This window comes from Taurulus bubalis, assembly GCF_910589615.1.
Source record: "Taurulus bubalis genome assembly, chromosome: 2".
Classification (NCBI taxonomy): Eukaryota; Metazoa; Chordata; class Actinopteri; order Perciformes; family Cottidae; genus Taurulus; species Taurulus bubalis.
Window position 1 is genome coordinate 39,169,394 of NC_136590.1, and position 20,777 is coordinate 39,190,170.

Sequence of the window (20,777 nt, forward strand, 5' to 3'; positions counted from 1 at the left end):
TGACTCACGTATAATGGGACGTCTAAATGTGGTCCGGCAGCTGCACAGTGTTGATTTGCCTTCTAACTCTTTAGTATCTCCAATTGCAAAAATGCTTGTATTACAATAAAATGCTGTTTGCAATCATTAACATGAGTGCACATTGAGCCGCTAAAGAGCTAAAACCATATCAGGTCTGTAATTGGACTGTATTTTAAAAGGTTCAGATTCACAATGTCTTTTTCAAATATCATCCAAAAAGCCTCAAGTGGCAAAAGCTGAAATCCACCTAGGAAGGGAAAATGGTAATATCGCCCCCTGGTGACACAAATGAGACAGTAAAAAAAAAAAGCATTGTGCTTTTGAAATAGGTTTAATTTAACCTGCATTTCGGTACGATTCAAACTCTAAATTCATTTTGTGGAGATTGTTTATTTGTGAGTGTGAGTGTTCTGTTGTATCCCAAGTCCGGGCATTAGCTTACGGTGTCCAGAACAGACATTACAGGCAGCACTGGCAAGTGTGATACAGGATTTTGTGCATCTCTTTGTGCATTTCTGAATCAGCCATAATCCATTTTATATTCGAATGAGGAGTTGATTCAGTTGTGACAACATTTGGCTCATCATTTGAACAGTATGGAGAGCTGGAGTGTCAAACCAGCTTTGAATCCTAATGCTTTCGGGTTTACTCGGAGCTTAAAAACTGACATGCAGCTCAGAAACTGACTCATTTTCCGAGGCCAAATTGTCTTGGTTAACATTGCCAAATAAATCAAATGAATCTCACAAAGCACCAAAGTACCAACAAAATTGAAAATTCTAACTTAAAGCTGAACTGCAAGTCCCTGCTGCAGCAAATATCAAGCAAATCCCATTATATGTTTCTGACACATGGGTTACAGTTGCACTCACAAAATGATGCATCCCTCACAAAAAAAACATATTTTTGGTGGGAAGAGCTGTTCTTATTTCTCCGTCAGTGTTATTCTGCTTTCTCTGTTTGCCGACAAACTGGACCTACATGAACAAACACAGTATATTAAGAAGGTTGAAACACATATTGGGTAACTGAGGCTGTGCTGCTGTTTTTCCTCCCCGTTCAGCTGCTCTTCCCCAGTCTCCTCAATCTCAGACTAATTGGATTTCACAAAATTGCTCCAATCTGACAGTTTATTTCTTGAGGAGTTCCGCATCTCGAGCCAGGAAACCAACTCGCTCTTTATCCCTCAGGATCAAGTGCTGGGAAGCTGGTTGATCTTTAGCCTTCTCTCCGCTCCTCTCCACGTCCTGAAGCGAGGCCTGGATTTTATAGCCCCCATTGGATTATAAACGTCAGTATCTTCCCTTATGGGACAGAGCAAACACAGTATTACCCTTTTAAGAATGTGGAAAAGGAGTCCATTTTATTTTTCTGGGAATGAAAGTCATGGGAAAAGGTCTGCTGATGAGACCGTTTCCTTATCAAATGACAGCAGGCCCTCAAGCTCCTGAATGGAGGCCTGAATCACCCTATTTGGAGTCTTCATGTGCCTTTCTAACCCCTTTCTACAAATATTTGCCTCAGGAAACACAACCTTATCAGTCACCTTGATCTGTGGGAACGGAACATGTGTCCATCTGTGTCTAAAATAGAAACCAATGGTAACATGAGTCACATGAACCTAGAATTCCAATAATTTGTCGTTGACTAATGGGATCTTTCCCCTCACATAACCATGACTGTTTGTATCGAAGTCTACTGGAATAATTTCATGGTGGTGTAATAGCATTCTCTCTCATGCATGTTTTTTTCATTTTTAACATATTTGTTAGCATAAAAGAGTAGTGACGTGTTTACCTGTTAGGAAACCATATTGGTCAATTGCAGGCGCTCAGATAGTAATTCTTATGGGTGGACTGGTATATAATTTATGAGTCAATACTCACACATGTAGCAAAAAGCAAAAAGGTAAAGTAAAGGATGTGCATTATTTTGTGTTTATGTGATAAAGAAGACCGTAATCTATAATTTAACCCATTAGTTAGAATAGTTGATGGAATGGATGGATTTGATGATTTATTCATGGGGAAAGAAATGTTGCTGCACAAGAGGATTGACCCGTATATAACCCATCTGTTTTCCTCCTTGTGAGTCCTCTTTGTGCATTTATCAGAAAATCCTGTTCTTTTGAAATAATCTTTTGATATAAAACCCACCTTATTCATGCAATCATATTCAACTCATTTCACATTCAGGCTCAGTTTCAGCCACCAGTGCAACCAAACCAGATATGCCATGTATTCCCTTACTGTGCATAGTAAAGCACTTTTGGCCACAATTACAACATTTCAACACGGAGTCATTTGGTGGACCTGCTTTCAAAGAGGCGCGAACACACACACACACACACACACACACACACACACACACACACACACTCACACTCAGCCTTACACTAATGGAACTATGTCAGCGTGTGGTTATTTCAAAAAACGAGCATCGGCCAACCAAAGCGGGCACTGTGGGAGACATTAGATGCCTCCCAAAGATTTTTCACTTCTCTTCGTCTCTCCATGTCAGTTCATTAACCGCGCCCTCATTCATTCCACTCTATCTCCTCTGGCTTGTTTGTGAAAGATATTCGCCATATTGAAGCAAATCCCAAACCAATTAGTGTGGAAAGTACGTCACTACCCCCTACTATGATGGAAACGCAACACCAAACAAGCATGGAGGACACCAGCTTGCAAATTATTTCTTTGTGCACTTTCATACTGGCAAGTTATGTATTTTGAAATTCACTTCAATGAGACTTAGTTGTTCTTTAATGAAGTGGTTTCAAAGGAAATTTATGGATCCCGTTATAATGCAAATCATACAACTTTCCTCTTAATGTGGCCCTTGATCATGTTTGTCTCTAATTAGGAGGATACAACTTATTTTGGTGTCGTGCATTTGTAAGGAAAGTTGAAAAGACAAATTAACAGCGCGGCGTGTCAATGGATAGCCATGGTGATGGTTGCTTTCCCCCAATAGATATGATGCACAGTTACCAGTCCATGTATTACCAACTGCATATTGAAAAGCACTCATTTGGTGAGACATTTTGCCATGAAGTGACAGTGCCTATGTTTTTTTTTCTGACATAATCATCAACTGTAAAACTACAATACATAACTCAAAAATGTTCTCCTGCTTGTGATGTAAAGTTCACAAAACAATCTTAATTTTCTTCATTTGGAACAATGGGTGTGTCCTGGGGGGCGAAGAGGGAGGGGGGGGGGGGGGGGGGGGGGGGGGATGACGAGTGGCAGTGCTTGGAGAAAGGCAAAAGAGGTGGTAAAATTAAAAGTTTTCCTGCTCTTGGGAGAATAAATGTCATCCTGCACAGAAAATATCATGTCAATCCTTTCCTTTCTTTTCAAGATAAACTGGCCACAGTCAAACAGACCTATGAAGACAGTCACACTTTATCAGTGGTGGAACTAATTAAAATTATTTTAAAACTGAGAGTAACTTTATTGTCTAATTCAGCTACAGTGTACTTACCAGAATAAAAAAGAAACAGCTCAAAAAGAATGAGAGGTCACTATCCAAGTCTGACATTGACCAACAGGGTGCTATAGAGGGAACGGGATAACACACATTGCTGTGAGAAACCCAGTAGTTTTATTGATTTGGTCTCAGTTACCACACTAAAAGCCTATTGGAATGCTACTCTCCACTATGTGTAAATGTGTGGAGGTTTATTTGTGTCCTTACTAAGTAGTGGCAACATCCGTTCATAAATATTGCTCTGAATGAGTGTAACTTGAGTTAACTTTATAAATGCAGGTAGGAATTATGATTTTCATGCATAACTTGGAATTTAATTACTGTCTTTATCATAGATGTTTCCCCATGGAGAAGGAAACCCATTAACAAAACAATGACTATGATACAGTTTCTCATTACCCAAACGCGGTTGAAATTAAAGTAATACTCGGCTGAGGAGCCGTTATGCTGAAGAAGCAAAGGAGGTGTAGAATATAAACATTGCCGCCTCTGCATCCACCGGCAATTTACTTCTCAGACGGAAGAATATTAGAAGTTTCCTGATATTTCATGAACACACCATGCGAAGCATCACGTGTGTTGGGAGTCCTCCGTGCGTGGAACTTTTGTTTGCCCTCAGATTAGTCTCTCAGGCAGAGCACACCGTATGTCGGTTGGGGTAATCCCTGAAGTAAAAAGAAAGAATAAAAAGTTGACTATCATAAAGGTGCATTTCAACATACGATAAAAGTTGTAAATGCCAGCTGTGAATATCACTAGTTTTAATAAACTCACGTTTACGAATGTGTATTTCAATTAAACTGCATTGTACAGTTAACGTCAATATCTAAATGTGTTTCTTGTTCACGTGTTTGCCAAAGTATACCTCGGCGAATAATCAGGGATGCAAATCAGCGAGGAAGAAACCCTACTTCCTATTTTAGTTCTTGAATTAGATTTGTGCTAAGCCTGAGAGGCTGAACTCGGGGAAAAAATAAACTCTCACTTCCCTTCAGCAAGGTGGGATCGGTAGCTAAGCTAGCGCCTATCCGGTGTCCGCGCGGTTGCTAACGAACGCTAACTGAACCTCCCGCGAGCCGCTGTCCCGCCTGATACAACCGAGAGCACGTAGCCAGCGCCGCAGCTTGTCTCCGTGATCGTCTGCTAGCGACTGTGAGGTAGTGTGGAAGAAGACGGAGCCGGTAACGGTACCAGCAGCATCAGCTCCGGGTAGTGTCGCCCTCAGCCCTGCCTCCCGCTGCTAGCAGAAGTTCCTCCTCTGCCCGTGGACCCAGTAGTTTGGCGAATTAGCTAGCTTAAAGCACGCCGAGGCGGTGGATATACATGTCTGCCTCTCAACCACGAGACGAGCTACGAAAGGGAAATCTTGCAGTTCATGTTTCGCCAAGAAGAAGTTGGTGTGACGTCTTTTATTCCATCTTGTTCGTATCTTTTCCAACACGAGAAGAGGAATATGTCCAGATATAACATTTACAGCCTGTTGGACTGGATCTACGGCGGGGTGGACCCGAAGTTCGAGGGCAACGGGGGCCCCGAGTGCGCCGCCTTCATCGCGCCCCAGCAGCGCCTCAGCGAAAGTCTGGTCATCGTCATCGTCTCCCTGGTGGAGGTATGCGTGGCGCTCAGGAAGATAAACCTCTCCAAGGAGCACAGGGTGGTGGGCAAAGACTGCACGCGGGCGAAGGAGGACAGTCTGGGCAAGAACCTGTTGCTGGTGGCCCTTTGCATGACTTTTGGAGTGGAGGTTGGGTTCAAATTCGCGACCAAGACTGTGATATATCTGCTGAACCCCTGCCATGTCATGACAATGGTTCAGGTAAGGATGAGGTCTCTGTGTGTGTGTGTGTGTGTGTGTGTGTGTGTGTGTGTGTGTGTGTGGGGTGTGGGGGGGGAATCACCAATGAAATGTACACGAAGACAATGACTTTACTTGTGTTTATCTCCTTGTTTTCCAATACTTCATCCATCTAGAGTTCAGGGAAACACTGGTTGACATTTTACAGTCAGTGCTTTTTACTTCCTGAAGATGCCCATCTACATGCTTTTTATTTCAACCTTAAAGCACTTGGAAACAAAACTGTGAAGTAACAGTTGTTTGTTTTCTGGCAATTTGTGTGTGTAAACTGTTATTACATGGGTGCACATTAGTAATGACCCAATAAAACGGGGTAGAAAAAACAAAAAAACGTGTGCCTCAAAAAGTTCAGCTCCATCTGATAAAGCAACAAGTGCATCATCAGATGCAAAAAAAAACGTGTGATTTGTTTGTGCCAGGGCTTTTTTGTGTCACTGCACAGGAAGCAAGTTGAGTTTGTGTTGAAATTAATAAGTCTCCCCCCTCCCTTGCGACTGCTGCCAAGACACACACCTGTACGTTTCTCCTCCACCTCCTTGGTTTGGCTGACCTTCATGGGACTTGATTGCCGCCCAAGGGTCACCTCCAACTGTTTTTACAATGAATAGATGTCGCAATACACATGACACATGGAGAGCGAAGTAATAGTAATGCGTCTTCCTGATTATTTGACATTACATTGGGGGGGTTGTAGTGTGTTAGCCAGTGGACATTGATGACTAACTTGCTGTGATGAAGAAATGACCGACAGTAGCTAAATGGCCTTTGCGTATAGGGGACCAAGGTTAAGTAACCCACAGTGGGGATCCCTCATGCTTGTTGACAGTTGAGTGTGATCCAAAGAGGAAATCAAACTTTTGAAACAGGGTAACAGAAAGGAAGAGTCGTCTCTATCAACGTGACTGCACTGCAGGAATTGCCACTCAGAGTTTATTTGTGAGGGAATAGGCGCAGGGGCGAGCCGGAGGTTGTTTTTTTACTATCAGGGAAAACAGGTGGAATATTAGGTGCGTTATGTGTTCTTGCTTTATTGAAGGGTGTGGGGGGTGGGTGCACTGTTTGGGCCGTTGTCCTGCAGATGATTTCTCAATGAGGGCTTGGACAAGGATTTCATATTTTATTGACTCATTTAAAAAAAATCTGACTCCACCCACCAGGTCCACATTACAGTTGGTGGAGTAACAGTAAATGGGTGTGTGTGTGTATATGTATGTATGTATGTGTGTGTGTATATATATATATATATATATATATATATATATATATATTCCTAAAATCAAAACCTCAGGAGGAGTGCAAAGATCCTCATTCTGACATTTTTCCTTTGAGCTCTTTGATCCAGCAAAGTGCATAAAAGTAATGCGTCCGGAAATGAGAGCAGAATGATGTTTACATTTTACAGGTTAAAAAAAAAACAAATAGGCTCTCGTAAAGTTCTCATGTTGCCCGGGGAGATGTGCTGAGTCGAGTGTTTCTGTATCTGAAGTCACCACAGTCCTTGAGCAATCAAGACATGTACTCCACCCGAGTGTTGAGAATATAACCACTTGTCTGCAGCGGGTTGCCTGAGCCCCGCAGCCTCCAGTCTGCTGAAGCGCTTCATCAGCATTGGCTCAATTCTACACAAGTAGTGTCAATATTGTTACTAAATACTTCCACAGTGTGCTACTGCTAAAGATATACATATTGAACGGGAAGAAATCTCCCACCTTTTAATCTACACTGCTGCCCAGATAATGTTTTGTCATGGCTGTGTTAGTTGCCACTTGAGATCACACAAATATATATATATATATATATATATATATATATATATATATATATATATATATATATATATATATATATATATATATATATATATATATATATATATATACATATATATAAATAAGTGTTGCAGAACTATTTTAAAGTAGAAGTGACTGTAAAAAAAATTATCCGAAAGACTCCACGAGTCAACAGCTGGGTGAAAACAACAGGTGAACAAGCATCTCTCAGCACAGGGTGAGGGGGGGGAGCGCCGCCACTTCAGGTTGACGGGTTCAGTGTCTGATGCTTGATGAATTGATGCCTCACACGTCTGACGACGCCGATGTTTGTTTTGTTTTTCCTCCACATGAAACTGAAGCAGTCACGTTGCCACACCGACAGTCGTTGGTCTGGTTGCTGACTGTATGTGACCACAAACAAACACATCAAAGTCTCAGATGCGGAACACTGGAGTTGCCCAACGGGATGCTAACACAGGGTTCTAGGAACGAATAGTGTGTAGTGTAACGTGGTGATGTCAGGGAAACGTAAATCCAATCGCCACATCCCACGAATCCAATTTTAGGTGCTACAAAAGAAAAATATAACAATAATCTTTACTAAATCTGCAGTCTTGACGGTTTGAATCTGCCATGACTGTAAACATGCCGCCCGAAACCGCCCGATGTTCTTGGCTGGCCGAGAAGGTGAAGGAGTTTACAGGGTTCTCCACCTTGGCTGGGAGTTTACTTTAAACCAGAATCGGAGCTCCTCTTATCTTATCAAGTGAACTTTCTTCCCCCTTGTAGATCTGGCCAGGGCTGCAGTGTGACTGATCAGATAAACCATGATAGATTTGAGGCGGGCTGATGATAAATACTGCTTCAGGCTCCAGGAAAAGAAATGGCTCATTCCTTCTGGCAGTTCAGCAGCAGAATGGGTGGAGTTTAAAGTGCTGCTAGTTAGCACATTGCAGCAATGGGCATGAAGACTTTGTCTTTGTAGGTTGAGAGCTCGTCCCGTCGAGTGTGTGTTGCTCACAAACCGTGTGCAACACACACTGTGTCACAGATACAGTTCCAGTATCAGCATTATCTTTAAATATAGCCACATGTATCAGCTGTAGACACAACACCCAGCTGTTGACTCGTGGAGTCTTTCAGATAATGTTTTTACAGTCACTTCTACTTTAAAATAGTTCTGCAACACTTATATACACACACACACACACACACACACACACACACACACACACACATGCCTTTAATGTTGCGACAACACCGTCGAGGCTGGTTTGACTCATAAATTTGATAATCCATGCAGATATATTTTGGACCGGAACATCTATTAGAGCTGCAGAAGAATACTTTTTAAACTAATTTAAACCCGTTTTTGTTGCTGATTTAAAGTGATGGTAAAATGTGTTCAGAATGGAGCAGACTCTTTGGGTTTGGCGACTGTGACTCTAAAAGCACACAACAGGAAATGTTTGCCCTTTCTAAAGAACTGAAGCACGCACTTTATACCAACACGTAATGGCTTGATGAAACCACATCATCGCCCAATTTTGGCAGTTAAACTATGAGTGTAAACTGCGAGTGATTCTCACCTATGAATCATATTCTGATTGTTGGGACGGCATCACAGACTGGGATTATCCCAACTCCTAGACTGATGTGGCCTTTTGAATCAGATTAAATCTAATTGGGTTTCCCAGAACTGTTTTGGGCTGAGACCTAGTCTTGGCATAGTCTCAAATTAATTGGACCAATTTCATGAAGGAATGTGAGTTAGTCAGAGACAGCAGTATGTCCGCAGGGACGCACGGGTTATTTGGATGGATAATTTAGCTGTGGACCAACAAGCACTACCAGCAAGACCTTTTATTGACGGAAACAATGTGCTCAGTAATTTGCACGACATCCATTTTTTTGTGCAGCAGAGATCATGTCACGCCGTTGTCTTGCCGTCATACATAAAGTACATGTAAAGTATTGTACCCTAAACTAAGAACTGTGATCTCGTGCAACGGTTTCCGTGAACAGAATATGTTTTGCGTGTTGCCTAAAATATCAAGTAATTCATATTAAATTAAATTTTGAGCGGGAAGAGGAAAAGATGGGGGGGGTTGACTTGCAATAACAAAGGTCCCGAGGCGTTGCGGTTACATGGCATGCACTGCAGCTATTCGGCTCTAACTGCTACCAGGTTGGGCCAGTTCGCACTTGTTAGCTGGAGCAGCAACAACATCAAAGTGATTCTGAATTCGCTAACTAGCTGCTGCTTTGTGTAACATCTCCTTTTATTTATTTATTTATTTAGCTGAACAAAGTCAAAGTTGGCATGAAATGGACATATGATTTAAATGCCATTATGAAAAAAAGAAAAAGTATTTCTATACTGCAGTAAAAAAAGAATCCAATAAAACGTGTTGTTTCCTGTTATTAGAATTCACCTCACTGTTTGGTTGTCAGGTCAGTCATCAGGGCCTTTTTGGTAACTCGTGGGCCCGGTGGTCCCAGCTTCTAAAAGTCAGGCTCTGTTCCTCCCTTCCCTGCGGTCACCCCTCTGGTTACGTGGCACATTAGTTCCTCCTCTGTTCTCTTTTGTTTATTGTATGCACTTTACAACGGACACACACTCACACACACACACACACACACACACACACACACATGCACGCACGCCACACACTCACACACACACCGCTCTGTCCCCTGCCCACACCATTGACACAACTTCCCAGGCCTTTAGATGTTCTGATATGTTCATCATTTGAAACGGTGTGTCTTCCACTTTGTTGCAGCCGGACAACCAAAGTCGTGACTCCATAGGAATACAAATAGAATTTGTTTTAATTAAATTATTTTATTTCATAAATTGATTATTTATATTTTATTAAAAAGAAAAAATATATAATGTGCTTTTTATAATGTATTTAATATTGAACACTTTGGAGTTCCATGTAAGGGGGTGGTTTGTAATTGGTTGGATGCCTCTGCATTACCACAGACAACACACACACACACACACACACACACACACAGAGTAAACAATGGTGGGCGACAACAACCGTCCTCTTTGGGAATTTGAAGGACTCAGGATGCACACCTGTCAGCTTTGGCAAACCATACTTATTCATAAAAGCTATATTAATGTCCTGTTATCTAGTCATTCCTCTGAAAAAAATTGTAACATTTAAGGAACACCTATTACTCCTAATAAGGGGTTCTCACAAGATGAAATGAAAGAAAGATTTAAGATGCGCAGAGGGGGAAAAAATTATTCATCTCTAGAAAATGTTTACATGTATTTTTAAGTGGTGCATTATTCATTTAATGAATCCGGCCATGTGTCACGAGCTTCTGTTTGTTACAGATGGTGTCTGCAAAACTAACTTTAGTTCACAGTGCAGGTTAATATGAGTTGATAGGTGTGCTGCAGATCAATCACAAAGACGTACGATCCCCTGACCAGTGGGTAGTTGTACAACAGATCTCAACTAAATTGCTTTCTTGTAATTCTGTTTCCAGCCTTTCGAAAGAGGAAATGGCGGAATAAGAAACTGACCTTTTTGTTCTGAAATGTATAAAAATGTTAAATTAAATATCAGCAGCCGTCACGTGGTTTGAATCATTCTCATAAAGTTTCCAAAGCCTGACCAAAAGGCCTCGGCCCTTACCCAATATCGGACAGACTCGTCAACCCGAACTAGGTGGGAGTGGGCGAAGTCAAAGCTGTGGATTGGTCCATAATTCATACTTGTCAATGGCCATGCTGTCCTCTTAACAGAAATGGATTATTTTCCCTCCTCAAGGTTCCACAAGCAATGAGGTGTAGACTGTTCCAATCGACAGCCCTGATTTTTAAATCGGGCAATAAAATACATTTAAAGGGATGGTTTGCCAGTTTGACGAAACGGACGAGAGGACCTGCAGCTAAACCTATTATATTTATAACATTTTCAGCGCTTCACCTTGTTATTTTAATGCATTGAAGTTTGACCAAGTTCCTGGGTCCCATCTTAACTCTGCTTTTTTTTCTTCTTTTTTTCCTCATTGGAAGCTAGAAACTCTCCGCAGTTGCCAGTGGGGTGCTCTGTTCAAGCCTCCTGCTCTTATTATGTTAATACAAACTTGTTAAACCAATTTGTTCATTTTCTTTACTTACAGCACCGAACGCTCGAAGCTCCTTTGAGCGTTCAAGCTGTTCCACAATGACTGTGAGTTTAATGTGATAATGTGGTTCCTCATCTCTCTCTCTCTCTCTGTGCTTCCCTCAACAGATCTTCCTGCTGGCCTGCCCGCCATGTAAAACAGCAATGGTTGTATTTCGGTGAGTATATTTACCGCTGGCGCATGCCCGTCTTTGATGTTATATTCAGTTAAAGTCAATGTAGATGTGTTCAGTGCTCATTGTAAATGACTCCGAGTCATCCTGAATGTAAAATAAGTGTTGGGCAGACGGACTCAAATTTCACCGGATTTTATGGACGTTGATTGTAATGTTTTATTGTAATGGACTTGTCAGGGTTTATGGCCTCCTCTTCGCCACAACAGCCCCGGTCCGGGCGGCTAATTATTCATGAGCAATGAGTGTGTTTTTGCCAGTGGGAACACACAGTCGGATTTACTCTGAAATAAATACAAGCTGGGTCACTTTGTGTTGCGTTCGCTCATGGGCGTCGCACAGCGAGGAGTTTTATGAAGGCACTGCAGCCGCGTTTCACCTGAAATGACCACAATGTAGGCCACTAAAGAGAATTCAATTGTGAGCTTGAGCAGCTTCGTGAAGCAATTTCCAACAATACACTCGTCTTTGGATAACAAAATGCTTAAGTAAGTCCACTTCAGAAAGATAATATTCACCCATCAGGTCAAGATGTTCCTTCTCTCGTGGTTTTATATAATACTGTATCGGCTCACCGGGTGTTTCCTATGAGTAGGGCTGTCATGGTTCCTATCCTGGTTCAGGAGATTAGCAATTGTAGTTTGTGCAAACATGGCATTTCATCTGCACCTGGAGAAGAAAAATGCAAAGTGCATAGTATTTGTAGTATAAACCAAAGATTAAAAAACATGAACAACTGTGCAACTGTTACCTTAGCAACAACAAGTGTGATTTAATACAGGAGCAAACACTCATTGATCAGAAATCCAACAGAAGAGCAACTGGTGCGTCTGTTCCCAATGCGACCACACAAACTGGTTTTAATATTTACATCATGTAAATACCTTCAACGGCTACGCAAGAAGAAGAAACTCTGACGATAAGTAAAATAAAACCGAGGTTTGATTCCAGCCGAATCTGAAGCAGCGACGATGTCTGTAAATGTGACCAACTGTAAAGACTTTCAGGTTTCGCAATCCGTGCCTGTGCGAGCATGACCAGCGCACACGCGTAGCCTCCCGCCTGCTTGGTTTCAGCTCCTTGCATGAGAGGCAAACGTGTTTCAATACCGCGTGGCGGCGGGATAACGATGGAGGTTTTCGTACAGATGTGCACATTCGAGTTCGGATGCATGTCCGGGTCGGAGCTGACTGTAACACTCAAATCTAAGGTGAATATTCATGACGACAAGTGATGACATTTGCACACATTTACAAAAGTAAACGTAGTATAGTAATTAATATGTCGTGATCAAGATAAATGCCTATTTTAGCACTTTTTTACATTTAAACCCCTATTAGTCCCACAAGGGGAAATATATTCTCTGCATTTTAACCCATCCTTAGTAATTAAGGAGCAGTGGGCAGCCTCGTGAAGCACCTGGGGAGCAACTGGGGGTTCAGTGTCTTGCTCAAGGACACTTGGACATGCAAACTATGGGGAGAACGGGGATCGAACCGGGTACCTTGTGGTTTCAGGACCACTCTCCCCATGAGCTCCAGCCTTAATAACAGTATAGAACCATACCAAAGCTTTATTTTGGACAAGTCCTTTTAAAACACACCGGGCAAAGGTTGCCCATGATCAATAATCGTGGTGAATTCGAATGAAGCAGATCGTCTTCCCTGAAAGGTCCAAAGGACCCGAGAGTGACGGCCGGGCTCACTTGAACTGACATTCCGACAGCGCCGCTGTTTTCCCAGTGACCTTGGCTGTCACAACAGGTACTCCGGCTGGTTTGACACAAAGAGCAATCAGGTGGATGCAGGGCGTTATTGTGGCTCTTTGGAATAATTGTTAGTTAATGCTACAACATACTGCACACACACAGAGAGAGAGAGAGAGAGAGAGAGAGAGAGAGAGAGAGAGAGAGAGAGAGAGAGAGAGAGAGAGAGAGAGAGAGAGAGAGAGAGAGAGAGAGAGAGAGAGAGAGAGAGAGAGAGAGAGAGAGAGAGAGAGAGAGAGAGAGAGAGAGAGAGAGAGAGAGAGAGAGAGAGAGAGAGGCTCTGATTAACCCGACTTCTCACAGTCAACACTCCCATCAGGACCGGGCCCTGCCAAAGAATGAGAGACAGCTGCCGCTAACGGCATCAGGGAGCACTCTGATTGGCTTTCGGCAAAACGGAACGTAATCTACGCCGTCCTCCAGCTGTCCCCCCGCGCTTAGATCAGCTCTATTTCAAACTAATATGTCCATGATGCGCCGATGTGTGCAATGTAGGAATTGTTGTTAAAATGGTTCCTCGGGCAGATGTGATGGAGGACGTGAGGTCTATCGGAGCTTTTGATTTATTTTTGTTATCTCCCCCTGTGTGTTTACAGGCTTCAGGTCCATATGCTGAACGGTGCGTTACTGGCTTTGATGTTCCCAGTAGTCAACACTAGACTGGTAAGTAAACAGGACTGGGAAGTCCTCTGCGCTCATCTGGAGCATAATTCATATATTTCATTTTTTTTTTTTGACAGCGCCAACTGTTTTATCTCTTAGCAGTTCGTGTTCAGCATGACTGCTTTGTGAAATAGTTTCTCCTCCACCTCAAAAGTTTATATGACTGTGTAACAAAATGTAGTTCCTCTGCTAGAGCCTGAATGTGAACAGAACATTCCAGCATGCAGAGGACAAAGTCGGGCACAAAGTGGCAGAAAGTACGGGCTTAGTGAATGATTGACTTATTTTTTGTGTGAAGGAAATCTGAGGGAATCAGTTCAGATCTGGCAACACTGGCTGCTTGAAAGGCTCTCACTAACGGCTGCAGACGAGGACCAGATGCAGTAGACAGTGCACTAACTTTCAATGTCACGCATTTGCTTGAATTAAACCACGTTTTGACAGTTTGAACTTGGTCCAGTTCTCACGTGATCCCTGTGAAGTTCAACTGCTCTACAGAACAACTCTTACTAAAGTAAAGCAACGCTTTTCTGCCATAACTCCATTTCCCTGTCAGATAAAGGGAAGTAAGCCTTAACACAACTGTGGAGGTGTGTAATGGTGGGGCCCATTATGCTAGGTGTACTTTAAGCGCTCTGCTGTCCCGCCCCCCCTAATGACTACATTTCACTCGCAGTAGAAAAACGGATTAAAAGGAGTCCAAACATCCCTGGTTTCGCCTCCTCGATTTTTCTCCTGTCGGAGTATCTTTTCAAAGCAGCTCATGCGAACAGAGCACAGTTCCGACTACAGCCAGCTCCGGTTATTAATGCTGGTCTGAGGTCAGTACATCAGGGCACTGCGCGGACAGAGTTCAGAAGTGTCTGCTTGGATTTTAGGTCTAAAAGTTTCAGACTATCAGCAAATATCACTCAAATGTTCAGATACTTCTTCTGTATCTCCGCGTAAAAAAACAAAACGACAACATCCAAGCAGGACTGCTACAAGGGGCGAATAATTACTTAAATATCAGCTTAATGTAGGGAGTAAAAAAAGTCTAAATTGTTTGTTCTCTCCCCAGCTTCCGTTTGAGAAGGAGATCTACTACATCCAGCACTCCATGCTGTATCTGGTGCCTATTTACCTTTTCAGGAAAGGAGGTAGGTGTTGCTCTCCACCCACATTGACACCCACGATGAAATATCGTTCACCTGCCAACCGACACTAGATAGGTTCCCCTTTTTTTTTTTTTTGTTGACGACCTTTGAGCTGCTGTAGATGCCTGCTCTGTGTTCGTCGCCCTCCAACCATGGGGGACGCCGCTGCTCACGTCTGCTGCACACTTAGCTGTTTGTTCTGGGTGCCCTTAGAGTCACTCAAGACAGAAGTTGTGCTGCCAGGTGCATGTGGAAAAGAGTAAACGTACCTGTAAACAAGACAAATTAGAATACACGTAAAAGCAGGTGAGATTCCAGGTTTGGAGCTTTCTAAAAAGAAAAGGGTAGATTTAATCGGTAGAAGATTTACCAAGGGTGTTGCACCGTAAACAAACCTCTGCATGCGGGTATTGTTCATTATTCTAGTTGAGCTCACTTAATCGTTGCACATTAAATGTCTTAACCCTGGTTGTATTCTTAGTAAAGGTCAGCAGTGAGGAAACAGGAAAAGCCAGTTTGATCACGCATCCTATTGCTGGCTGTGCTGCGGCTGCAGGTTGTTCCATCTGCTGTTGAAACCCCCCAGAAAAGGGAAGTGAAAGGTTTTTGGTGGCACGAGACGATGCATCCTTTCATGATCCGCTTCTCTCTGCAGGTGTGTACAAGCCTGAGCCTCTGGGGGACATGTGGTGGGCGCTGCTCTCCACCGGCCTCCTGTTCCTCTACCACTTCCTCTTCCTGCAGGTCCTCGGCTTGGTAAGATTGAGCCCTCTGCTGGCCATTACGTGGTACTTCACGATGCAAAGTACATGAAAGTAGCAATAAACGATCGTTTCAACGTCATTTCTTCAAGCATACTTCAACAGGTACACATTGAAATATAATGCAATTCCGTTGGGCTTCAATAAATGGTATGAGATCAGTATAAAAAGGTGATATTATTATTATTGCACACCCATCTGATAATATTAAAGTAAATAGTTAATATTGTTGTTCATACACATGCTTACAGACATATAAATACATATTCGTGCATGTGCACATATACACACAGACACACATGCTTGCATATTCATATCAGACTTAATTTAAACAGATGCTCTCATTCATACCTCTGTATACAAGGATGAACAAAAACAGGTGAAAAGGAAGACCCACAAAATGACCATTTGTTGACCAACAGCTCAAACGGAGAACTTAGTATTTCTGACATTCTTTTTCTATAGTCTCACGTTTGTGATTGCTAAATCCTGCGTGTTAGTACACGGACAGATCTTCGCTATCATGACTATCAAACTCTAAATCAGAAGAGCATCACAACTTCAGTATTTACTGCAGTGGTTTGCATTTTCGTTCTTTTTCCCCACCCTCTGCAGATATCAAACTATAATGAATCCACGGAAAATCTATAGAAGTCCAAATAAATTTGAGATCAGCAGTCAAAGCAAACTATGCAGTCAGATAATGAGCTGTGGAGGCTTTATGGGCCATGAACTTAATGTAGTGAAAGTTGGAGCAGAAATCAAGGATAATGTCTATCATGCCAATTGCCAGAACCTCATTATCCAACCGGGTTTTACTCATTATTCCCATTTCTTTTGGCGTAACACTAAGTCTTCCACTTTCTCAACCTGTCCGTCTCCGCCCCCCTTCCAGGCAACGGAGGTCAACCTGAACAACATGCTGTGCCCGGCCGTGTCCGACCCTTTTTACGGGCCCTGGTACCGGGTGTGGGCGACGGGCCACCAGACCCTGCTGACCCTCGTCCACGGGAAGGTCCTCACGCTCCTCTCGCAGCACACGGGGCCGGCGTGCCGCTGCCTGCTGGACGCGCTCCGACTGCGCAGCAAGAAAGTTGACTGAATGTCCTCGAGGACGCACATAGACCTAGCCTTTCATTCTAAATGCAAACAACATTTGAATGCATCTTTTAAGACTTACCATCTGTTTTCCTGAAAGAAGCGAGCATTTGAGGGGCCAGTGAATCAATGTGTCATTATTTGGCTTGCATACATACGTGCATGCACAAACATGAGGGGGGCGTTTTAAGGCTGGTAGTTAGTATTGTGGAGTTGGGCGGATTTAGCCTTTTTTTTTTCCCTTATTTTTTATTTTTTGCTATACAATTTACAGAAACAACTTAAGTCAATTTGGGGGAGACTTATCAAGCTGCCTTTTTATAAATGTAAAGTTTTGAGGACAGGAAATAGGAGTCACCCAAATGCCGATACTGATCTGCAGTTGTTACACTTTTATTTCTGTACGTAGTAGTTATGCTCCGTCATAAGTTCGTGGGTAAAGCTGCAATTTTTGTCTCAAGTGCGTTTTGAAACAGATTTTGAATGTGCGAGCTGTTGTAAAAAGTTATTGCCGGTTTTATAGTCCGAGGTTTTTTTTTATTTGTCATGTATGACGTTGTCATGACTGACAATACAAAGTTATTTATGGCGTCCCTCTGTTCCCCTTTGACCTCACACATGTACAGAGCAATTTTATAGTGGCCTCCTGTGCGTTTCTGTCTCCAGTCTGTTCAGATCATTCCAGTTGAGATAATCAGGGGACACGAGGATGTAGTGTACGTGCCGAGATTCAAAATGACGAATGAGGATTCATAGATCTACACTGGGGTGTAATTCTTTTTCCTTTTCTTTTTTAACTCTGCCAAGGGAAGTTGTGTTTTTGTCTGTGATTTTGTCACAATATTGGACCATATTTAGTTGAGTATAAACTTCAGTCGTCGGGATGAATGTGATCTTGACAAAATATGTATCTGGGCTTGACTTGAATTTGTTGCTTGATCTTACAAGGCATCCTGAATTCAATCCACCACTACAACTGCGTGACGGCGAGTCACAGGCTCAGTTTAGTATCCAAAAAATAACAAAAAAATGCATCGGATGATTTGCATGAGGTCACTTTGGGGTCGCTGATTGACGACCCATTCGAAAGAAAGTATTAACCAGCATTGGCAATTGGAATATTTAGGTCATGGTATATATAATTTCAAGTGTGTGGCGTGTGCGGGTGTGTGTATTACTGTAGCATATACTGTATTTCACTGTAAACGGGGCTGGGGGAAAGAAAAAAAAAAAGGGATAAGACAAACTTTTGTATTTCTATTGGTTCCAGTGTATTGTGTATTGACAATAAAAGTGGTTTCAGTTAACCAAAGTTCTCATTGTGTATGTTTAGCTTCTTTTTATTTGATCTAACCATGTTCAGGGTGTATTTTTCAACACGTATGTGTTCTCTCGTGTGTTTTTAAACAGGTTTTTAAAAAGCAGCGTGTTGACTGACATGAGCTGCAGACCGTTTGCACACAGGCCTGGAGGTCGATCTAAAACCACCCCAGTGGCCGCAAAGAGGTCTCGAGGTGATGGAGGATTAGGAGTAGAAATGGGTTCAAAGATGCTGCTCTTCTCCTAAAGCGGTTGTGGTAGATGAGAGGAAACCTGAGGCCTAGAAAAGAACTTCACACGGTTCCATTGTTCTTTGAGAGGAGATGAACCCAGACGCAAACCGCTGCTTCGGGCTACAGCAGGTAATGGAATTGATCGAGCCGACACATTTTGTAACACAAATGGAAAGGCCTGGTGAAATGAAGCGAATTGAAAATGGACTTGACGGAGTCCTTGCCTTTTTTTAAACGGCAGTATTAAGTCCAGTCAGTATTGTTTATTCAGACAGATGGACGCCCGGGAGGGAGGAAGTCTTCTGACTAGGGAGAGAAAGTAAAGTGCTGGTTGTATTTTGATCTCAGGCCCGCATGGGTGCAGGTGTGGTTTCATGCAGGCGGCAGTCTGAACCAGTCAACAATCTCTGACCGCTTGGCCCTGAATATCATGTAACCGGTAGCAATGTATTTTCAGACTTCTCCTGACTTGGTGCTGAGCGCTTTCGGTGCAGGAACTGGCAGAGAGGCAGGCCGAGCACACGGGGGATCCTTCTCCCTTCTTGCGGTCACAGCTCCACACGGACATAGCTGGACAGTAGCTGTAACCAGCACTGAAGTATGGAAAGTAACAACGGAAATGCTCCGAGAAGCAGTTTTGGAAATGTAAAAGCAAAAGGAATTTAAAATATATTCTAAAATGTTAGATTTAGAGAGATGCCAAAATGGATTCGACAATAGATTCCAGATGTAGACGCTCAACTACTGGTTATTACTATACATCTCCCAACAGTTGTCTATTCAGTAGTGAAGTATTTTTTTTATGAATGCAGTGTCATTTCCACATATATTTTGAAACAACATGGCATTGCCAAAAGAGTCTACGTCCAGGTGAGCCGGTCTTAGCGCTAAACGCTAACGTCAGCTTGCTAACAAGCTCACAATGCAGGCTGGGGACACGTCTTAATTAAGGCTAGCTAGCAATTTGCTAATTAGCGTATGACCACAAAGTGGAGCTGGGGCTAATGGGAATGGGATTGCACCACACCCATCAGTATGGTACAGTGTGACATCACTTTTACAGTCCGTTTCCACTGAACCCCCTTGAGCTCCATTTAGTAGCAGAGCTTTCGATCATATCACATGATCTTCCTCATGAAAAGCCAGGTCAAATACTGTGCGGAATCTGCGGTCACATGAAGAACTTTTTTCAGCGACTAAGAGGTCCCTTGTTCAGTTTATGCACTGGGTTTGTAAAATAATGTTGTAGTTTGGCTTTGGGGCACTCAATGGTTAACGTTATCAGTTACAATCAAGACAATCCTCATTCAGCCCACAGCATGCGCTACTGCTAGTCCAAACAGCACAAAAGTTTGTGACAGCGGAAGTCATGTCCCTTAATTGTAGAAAATGGCATTGGTACAACAATGCACACTAACAGACGAATCAACGAATTTAAAGGGTCCGTTCAAAGATTTTCTCAATTATCCATACTGGTAAATAGACATGTAGATAGTCTGTAGTTTACATACAATGGGTTTGACGACATTATGGACTCTGAAATATCTGCCTTCAACCCAGTACTGTAGGTGCAAATGAACAAATCCACAGACTTCACAGTGGACCAGTTTTCATCGGAACTATTTTCTACTGAAGGAACTGTCTCTATGAAGACTGGGGAGGGCAAGTTTAGCATTGGAAAAAGGCAGCTAGTACGAGGGGGTCAAGCTTCATCTTGGATCCGATCAAGCACCGTCCCGTTGTATCATTGGAGGCCCTTCAGCATCGACTTCCTAATGGTGTGTCAAATGGTGACACAGAATATGAGCATGAATAAAGGAAGTATGAACTCTAACTGACCAAATTACAGAATCCACGAATCACGAATCAACGGAACACATTGATTTGGTGTTAAAATGTTTTTTGGGGATCTAAACGTGACCCACTCGCACCATTTTCACATGTTCAAAGTACTCTAGGTATATCTGTAGGCGTGTGTGCTGGAAAAAATAAACAGAGACAGACACGTGTTCCCTTTTCAGTTTTTTTTTATTTTGTATTGAATAAATGATTTTAAAAGGTAATAACAATGTTTAAAACTACATTATCTTCACAGCCATTGCTTACTCAGATAACCCATCTATATATATTCTTTCAACCCTCCCAACACTTTTCTTTTTCTTTACTTTTTTTGCTTACATCTTTTTTTCTTGTTTTTTTGTGTGTTTGTTTATTTTTATTTTTTTTGAGTCATACTATCTTAATAAATGCCCATTTCAAATATTGTCACACAAACAGCAATTCAATAGGAAAGGAGAAAGGGTCTAAGATCTAGAGGGGATGGATTTG

The 20,777-nt window shown here is 42.5% G+C and overlaps 1 protein-coding gene across 1 annotated transcript; it reads left to right on the forward strand.

Moving 5' to 3' along the window:
• Positions 1–4,954: 4,954 nt before the first annotated feature.
• tmem164 (transmembrane protein 164) lies at positions 4,955–18,189 on the forward strand. The gene is made up of 6 exons (XM_079214217.1): positions 4,955–5,332; positions 11,409–11,458; positions 13,835–13,901; positions 14,962–15,040; positions 15,693–15,793; positions 16,694–18,189. The coding sequence occupies exons 1-6, from the start codon at positions 4,970–4,972 to the stop codon at positions 16,898–16,900; spliced, it is 867 nt and encodes a 288-aa protein (XP_079070343.1). The 5' UTR covers positions 4,955–4,969; the 3' UTR covers positions 16,901–18,189.
• The last annotated feature ends 2,588 nt before the right edge of the window (positions 18,190–20,777 follow it).

Bases quoted from the DNA above. Each gene is read 5' to 3' on its own strand.
- tmem164 (XM_079214217.1), top strand. From the start codon at position 4,970: ATGTCCAGATATAACATTTACAGCCTGTTGGACTGGATCTACGGCGGG. The intron at 5,333-11,408 runs GTAAGGATGAGG...TTCCCTCAACAG, and splicing joins ATGTCATGACAATGGTTCAG to ATCTTCCTGCTGGCCTGCCC. The intron at 15,794-16,693 runs GTAAGATTGAGC...CCCCCCTTCCAG, and splicing joins TCCTGCAGGTCCTCGGCTTG to GCAACGGAGGTCAACCTGAA.